Source organism: Lygodium microphyllum, chromosome 5 (assembly GCF_053477565.2).
Source record: "Lygodium microphyllum isolate KBCC chromosome 5, Lygodium_microphyllum_v1.1.10, whole genome shotgun sequence".
Taxonomy (NCBI): Eukaryota; Viridiplantae; Streptophyta; class Polypodiopsida; order Schizaeales; family Lygodiaceae; genus Lygodium; species Lygodium microphyllum.
The window spans coordinates 117,085,511-117,093,248 of record NC_141139.1 but is presented as its reverse complement, the minus strand read 5'-3'; the positions used below and the strand labels follow the sequence as shown (position 1 = coordinate 117,093,248).

The 7,738-nt window shown below is 44.5% G+C and overlaps 1 protein-coding gene across 1 annotated transcript in view; it reads left to right on the top strand.

Moving 5' to 3' along the window:
• Positions 1 to 3,491: 3,491 nt before the first annotated feature.
• Positions 3,492 to 7,738, top strand: part of LOC148036324 (BTB/POZ domain-containing protein At4g08455-like) — a 38,113-nt gene continuing 33,866 nt past the window's right edge. Inside the window, exon 1 of the mRNA XM_087678321.1 lies at positions 3,492 to 4,291. Coding sequence (XP_087534447.1) covers positions 3,605 to 4,291 — 687 coding nt within the window. The 5' untranslated portion in view covers positions 3,492 to 3,604. The remainder of the gene's footprint in view (positions 4,292 to 7,738) is intronic.

Here is a 7,738-nt window from a genome sequence, read left to right as displayed (position 1 = left end):
TCCTTCTATTGTTACACCTAGAGTAAGGAAGACCATGGATGTTTTGAGAGCACCTGGGAGTGAGCCTACTTTGCGCAGGTCTACCTGAGCTAGGTATCCTATGGATAGGCTGAAATATGATGGATTTACAGCCATTCACTATGCATATATGGTCAAAGTGATACAGGAACCAGAACCCACTTCCTTTGAGCAAGCCATGGGAAAAGAAAAATGGGAGAAAGCCATGGATGAAGAAATGGATGCCTTGGAAGCAAATGCTACATGGGAATTGGTACCTTTGCCTAAAGATAAGCATGCAATTGGTTGTAAGTGGGTTTATAAGGTGAAACACAATGCAGATGGTTCTGTGAATAGATACAAGGCAAGATTAGTAGTCAAGGGGTATGCACAAACATATGGCATTGATTTTGAAGAAACATTCAGTCCGGTTGCAAGGATGGCAACCGTAAGAGCAGTCATTGCTATGGTTGCATCAAAGGGATGGTCTTTACATCAGATGGATGTAAAGAATGCCTTCTTGCATGGTGATTTGCAAGAAGAGGTCTATATGGAGCAGCCACCAGGTTATGTGCATGCTGGTCATCCTGAGTTTGTTTGCAGGTTGAAGAAAGCCTTGTATGGCTTAAAGCAAGCACCTAGAGCATGGTCTGACAAGATAGGACAGTATCTTGTCACTATTTGCTTTCAGATTTCCAAGGCAGATTTTTCACTTTATGTGAGAAAAACAGAGAAAGGTATTATGCTACTTGTCATTTATGTTGATGATTTGATTATGACATGTGACAGTGATGAAGATATCCTTCATGTGAAAATGCTATTGAAGCAGAAGTTTGAGATGAAGGATTTGGGAGAGCTGCGTTATTTCTTGGGCATTGAGGTGATTAGATCACCAAGTGGGATACGGCTCTTGCAGAGGCAGTATGGATTGGACATGCTGTCCAAATATGGGATGATAGGCTGTAAGCCTATTTCAGTTCCTTTGGAGTAGAATGTGAAGCTGAGCGCAGATGCAGGTGAGCTTCTAGAAGACCCTACTATGTACAAACGCATAGTAGGAAGTTTGATTTATATGACCATTACCAGGCCAGATTTGAGCTATGCTGTTGGATTGGTAAGTCAGTTTATGCAGGCTCCAAGGAAACCGCATTTGGATGCGGCTAGACGCATACTTAGGTATGTGAAGTTCACATTGCAGTATGGACCACTTTATGAGACTGGGGTTCAGATACAGTTGCATGGATACACTGATGCTGATTGGGCTGGTAGTATTTCTGATAGACGATCTACCAGTGGATATGTATTCTCCTTTGGGAGTGATGCAGTCATTTGGAGCAGCAAGAAACAACCTACAGTTGCCTTGTCGAGCACAGAGGCTGAGTACAGGGGTGCAGCAATGGCTGCATGTGAGGTAGCTTGGTTGCATAAGCTACTTTACGATATGCATCAGCCTACAGATGGGCCAGTTGTCATTTATTGTGACAACATGAGTAGTATACACTTGGCAAATAACCCAGTCTATCATGCTAGAACAAAGCACATTGAGGTGCATTATCACTATGTGCGGGAGAGGGTTTTACTAGGTCTTATTGATCTAGTTTATGTCAGCACAGAGGATCAGGTAGCTGGCATATTTACGAAGGCATTGGGCGTAGAGGAGCTGCGCAAGTTCAGAGACCTACTTGGTGTGCAGGAATTGGAATTGAGCTCGAGGGGGAGTGTTGAGATATCGAGCTCCACTCGTGATATGCCAGGGTGACCGTTGTGCATTTATGTCACCGACTTGTCAGTTGCAGATGCGGTTGGTACACTGCCCATGAATAATAGCTAGATGACAACTATCCTTATCTACTCTAGTTCATGGCTCAGTTAGTATGCCACCTTAGTTAGTTGAGTTTGGTTTGAGACCCATATATAGGGTTCTTCTATTTCTATGTACGAGAGTTCTTTTTGGCTTACACAACTAAGAAGAGGAAAACTGTTTTCAGCCTCCACCCTTGTGTGTATTCCCCCATTGTGCAAGCAAGAAAGCTACAAGTGAGACTCCTTCCTTCTCTCCCACAATCTTGACAACACATACACATACACACACATGCACGCGCACGCGCACACACACACACGGACGCACGCACGCATGCATTACACACACACATTACAAGCACCTATATTCTCGTTAAAAAGGAAAATGTAGAAGGAACTTAATGTTCGGGTCTTTTGTTTTTTGGTCATTCATTATTGAAGAACATGAATTCATAGGCTTTTCTACGAAAAATTTGGTTTCATTGAATGACTGTCTTAGAATCTTCTATATTTTTCTTTTTGAAAAAATGTATTCATAGTGAGTCTGGTTTAGTGAAGTTTGGGAGCTGTCCTGTATTTGCTACATAGGATCGACAAAGGCTTGTGGAATTCATGCATTATAATATAGTACTCTCTCTCTCTCCAATGGCACCACTATTGAGGTAATATATGGGTTTATTAGATCAAAATAATTGACTCTCTCTTTCTCTCTCTCTCTCTCTCTTTATGTGTGTGTCTCTCTCTCCAATGGCACAACTATTGAGGTAATATATGGGTTTATTAGATCAAAATAATTGACTCTCTCTCTCTCTCTCTCTCTCTATGTGTGTGTGTCTCTCTCTCCAATGGCACAACTATTGAGGCAATATGTGGGTTTATTCCAGAACCCTTTTGTATTGGAGGGCTTCATTGGTTCCAACTATGTTTCCCTTTACCCATGTATTACCTATGGAGCCTTATACCAATGCATAAGTGTGGTTATATTAGGATCAACACCAATGATATTCTCGGAGGTGTTGAGTCTAGATTGAATGCATTAGTATACCTCATTATGTCAATCCTTTGAGAACATAATTGATAGTAATGTTTATTTGTCTATTTACTCAGTTTAAACAGTTTGTAATGGTAAAACTATAACTTATTGCTCTTGAAATTAGTGTGGTCTTATAGAACATTACACGTGGAGCATGCTGTTTGGCTTTCCTTGCTTTAAAAAACACGAAATGAGTGAGATGTAACCTCTAAGATGTGTAAACGTGCAAACCATGCCATTAGCGAGTTCATTCTTACAATATGTTGAATACCAGCCACTTTCCATCGATTCCTTTGGTCCTCTTTTCTAATGATGGCAACCCTGAAAATTTGGGGACTCACTTGTCCTATCACTACAGACTAGGTGGAGGCAATAATTATGTTGTTGCTATTACTATGCATGGGACATTAACATTAGCACCAATGTTAGGCTAGTTACACACAAGCCAATTCACGTCACAAAACAGGAGCGTGCGACAGTCATGTCCATGTGTGATTGGACCTGCAAAATTCATGCGCAAATAGACGTGGGGAAGGGGTGCCCCTGCCCATGGGTCAAATGCGTGCCCAAGTGGAAAGGACAAACAAACCAAATATATTCCATACAAGGGGCAAGTTTTGAGGTGCGGTGAAATCTGTAGGAGTAGCCAGCCCGCTAGTTAAGAGCCTATGATTTACAAGCTGTTCGTCACGCCCGGTGTGTAACCGGCCTTACGCTAGAGCAAATGCATCGCCGAGCCACACCTGACCTGTCGTTCCTTCCCGTTCCATTCGAATGCATCCTCCTTCGTTCTCTTCTCGCTGGGGGGATTGGGTTCCCGACTGCCTGCAGCACGCCATAGCTAACGCCAGCGAGCTACCATATAGTCAAGAACAGTCGCAAGGAGACGACCGCTACGAGACCGTTGCGCACTACGCCGACGACGAGGAAGCAGGCGTTCACCTTGGCCGAAGTCAAGAAGAAGAAGAAGAATACGATGACGACCAAGACTTGCACCTCGGTCACAGGCAACAAGAGAACCATGACCATGAGATTGATAACAATGGCGTCGATGACGAGGATGACGAGGACGATGCCTACTCCCAAGCACCTTTAGACGCAGAAGAAGGAGAAATCGACTACGAAGAAGAGGCTGAAGAAGGAGAGGAAAGAGGAGAAATACGAGTAACAATCGTAGGTCCTCAGCATTATGCCCTTGGAGGACGAGAGCAGCAGTCGAGGGGCGACATTGTTTGTCTGTCTTGCAAGTCGACCTATCATGCCGTTAGTGCTGGTACCTGCCCTGAGTGCTTTGAGGAGGCTTCCGAGACAGAGAAAATCCTCAGGAGGGAGATTGAAGAGCTTAATGCTCGTGTTGCCTTCCTCAAGTCATGGTCTTTGGAGGCCATGAGTGAGAAGTTTACAGATATCGTGCTGGAAACCGCAGACGGCTTCAAAGTCAGAGCTCATCGAGGAGTCCTGGTATCGTTAGTATCCTCATGCTTTTGTTTGCCTTGCTAGCTACTAGAAGTTCTCATTTCGACATTTCTTTTTTGTTTGGCTATAAGGCCTTAGGCTTATTGCGTGTTCATTGTTTGGTTCATGTCAAACAAAAGAACCTTAATCAAGGAGCCTTGAAACCTCAACTGAAGATGTTATGTGATTGTGTTATGTTAAAGTGACAGTGGTAATGGGCAAGTCAATTTAGGAGAGTTTACTAAGGATGTAGGAACATAATCAACATGAATATCAGGCTGTTAGAGCTTCAACTGGTTAAGGATAGACTTTGCATGGGACCACTCTTTGCATTGTGAGTATGACCAGCCAGAGATCTCTCTCAACCTGTAGGAAAGTAGAGTGACTGTGACTGGAGGGCAGGTCTGCCAAAATAGGCAGAGAATGATAAACTAATATGATCAGGTTGGCCAGTGAAACCTGGCTGACTGCTGCTTAAAACAGGCCGACTGCAGGAAAAGAACAAAATAATAATAAAACTGCCACGAGAATGCTGCCTGCCATGTGGCAAAACTGTCCGCCTTGTCTAGCCTGCTTGACTTGCTTGGGATCCTGCCCAAACTGTTGGCGGTTGCAAAACTGCTTCTTGACCTGGTTATGAACATGATACGACTGCATAATCTGCCCTAGACTGCCTTGGATATGCTTGCTCCCTAAACCACAATAGAAACACAACGATATAGACACAGATTTGCGACTTGGCAAACTCATACAAGCTGGTAAAAGGCTGAAGAAGAGGAAAAATGAGACGATTCTTGCTATAGCAAACGTGGGAGAGCTGTGAGCAGCCATGGCCAGCCTATTTTTAGCCATTGTAGCCAGCCATGAGTGAGTTTTGAGGAGGCGATTGCAGATTCAGACCCTCCACAGGTGGGCAATTGCATCCAAGTACAAGGTGACAAGTGTTTTGAATGTCTCAGCTGTAGGTGACAGCATTTAATGCTGTTGTGGCAGGGCAGTAGTTGCATTGACTGATTCTCAGTCATTCTTCTTGACAAAATTCTGAATTTTCTCTCTCATCTCTCGGCCATTTCACAACCTTGCTCTGAAGATCTTAGCATTTGGGCCCTTGGAGGTTGAGAAATTGCAAATTTCTTTGTTGTAAACCCTAATTTACAGCAGAAATTAGGGTTTAGCAGCAGTCTCGAGAAGCGTGCAAGAAATTGGAAGCTCCAAGACTTGGATTTTTCAGAGGTGAAGGTGAATTTCAGCTAAATTCAGGTGGAGGACTAGCCAGCCATTGAATTTGGGGCATTTCCATCGTCTATGAAGTGGGTGAAGGCCAATTAAGAGCCCGAATAAAGGGGCAAATAAGATTGAAGACTTGTTGGTCACTTTGGGCAGCAAGGGTAGTTTGGATTGCGAAGGGGATCGGGAGAATCCCATTGTAAATCAACTTCTTCTTCAATAAAGCTAAAGAAATACCGAAAGGGGTGTCAATTTTGGGGCCAATCGGGTGTGCATTGTCCTAGATCAGTAGGTAAATTTGCATTTTCAGATTTGAATTTATTGTTTGCTGTTGTAATTAAGTTGTAATCAAGGATTTACCACCCATCCACTGGAGGAAGATTGGTTTTAGTTCTCTTCCAGGTGCTACTTCATCTTCACCTGACCCTTCCCCACCTTCAGTACCTCTTCTTCCTTCCAGGCTGCCTCTTAGCACCCCTTCTTCGTCTCTGGCTCCTCCCCCTTCTCTTTCTCCTCCTTCTTTACCCTTTATCCCGACTTCCTTTCCACTTGTGGTGGACATGACTTCTTTGTCGTCGAGTTCTTCCACCCCTTCAGCCTCCCCTCAAGAGTCTTCTAGGGACACTCTGCTGTTATAGGGGGAGCCTTTTTCAGATGAGGAGGATCTACCTTTCCATGGCGAGGAGGAGTCCCTTACACAGATAGGTGCTTTGCAGGTTCCAAGGGCTTCTCAATCTCCCTCGTAGTAGGAGTCTTTTTAGATTCCTCGATGGTACAGGCAGTGCAGCCTATACAGGATTCCGATGTCACTCACTTTCTTGCTACTCCTTCAGGTCCACGCTGATCGGCCTGATTACAGGCCCAGTGGGATAGTTCACTTTGTGTGAACTATGCTCCTATGTCATAGATTCTTAAGGATTCCGAGCCTTCTACGGTTGAAGAGGATCTTACACAGGATGTTTGGAGACAGTCTATGCAGGATGAGCTCGATTCCATCGAGCGAAATTAGACTTGGGAGCTTGTTTTACGTTCCAAGAAGCGGAAGGTGATTGGTGTGAAGTGGGTCTATAAAACCAAGTACCTTACTGATGGTTCCTTGGACAAGCCCCAAGCTAGGCTTGTTGCCAAGGGTTTTGCTCAGAGGGCAGGTTTTGACTACTTTGAGACTTTTGCACCTACGGCTCAAATGTCTACTATTCGGGCTATTTTGGCACTTGCAACCCACCACCGCTAGCTTGTTTATCAGATGGACGTCAAGTCGGCCTTCTTGAATGGTGTCCTTGAGGAGGAGATCTCTGTCTCCCAACCTCCAGGTTTTCTTGTGTAGGGGAAGAGGACCATGTCTATAGACTACGGAAGGCCCTTTATGGCCTGAAGCAAACTCCTAGAGCTTGGTACTAGAGGATTGACCGCTTCTTTGTGTAGAGTGGTTTCCATCTCTCTGTTCATGACCCCAATCTATACTACAAGGTTGAGGGTGGCCGATGTGTTTTGGTTATTTTGTATGTTGATGATATTATCATTACAAGGAGTAAAACTCAAGAGATGGATCATACTTGGGCCATTTTGCAACAAGAGTTTGACATGACGGATCTTGGGATCCTACACTTCTTTCTTGGATGGGAGATCTATTAGATAGCAGAGGGCATTTTCATTTCCCAACACAAGTACCTCTCCCAGCTCCTTTTGGAGTTTCGTATGGCCGAGTGTTGGCCTATTTCTTGCCCCAAGGACCCTAAGTCCAAGCTTGTGGTAGATGGAGTTCCCCGTACAGATGCTACCCGTTACAAGTGTCTTGTTGGCTCTCTTATCTGGCTTATCCATACACGGCCGGATATTTATTTTGTGGTGGCTTTGTTGTCTTATTTCATGACAACTACACAGGATCACTGGAGGGCCGCCTTGTGTGTTCTTTGGTATTTATAGGGGACTTGATCCTATGGGATCATGTATGGAGAGGGGGTCACTCTTTTTGGATGGAGTCACTTGGATTGGGCAAGTGATGTGGATTCGAGGCAATCCATTGCAAGATATGCCTTCTCCCTTGGATCGGGTGCTATCTCTTAGAGCAGTAAGAAGTAGCCTACTGTGGCCCTTTCTTCTACAGAAGTTGAGTATCAGGCCTTATGTTCGATTGCTATGGAGGTAGTTTGGCTCCGTCGTATGTTGGCGGAGATGGCTTTCCAGAGCACGACCTATGGAGCTACGGGTGGACAACCAGAGTGC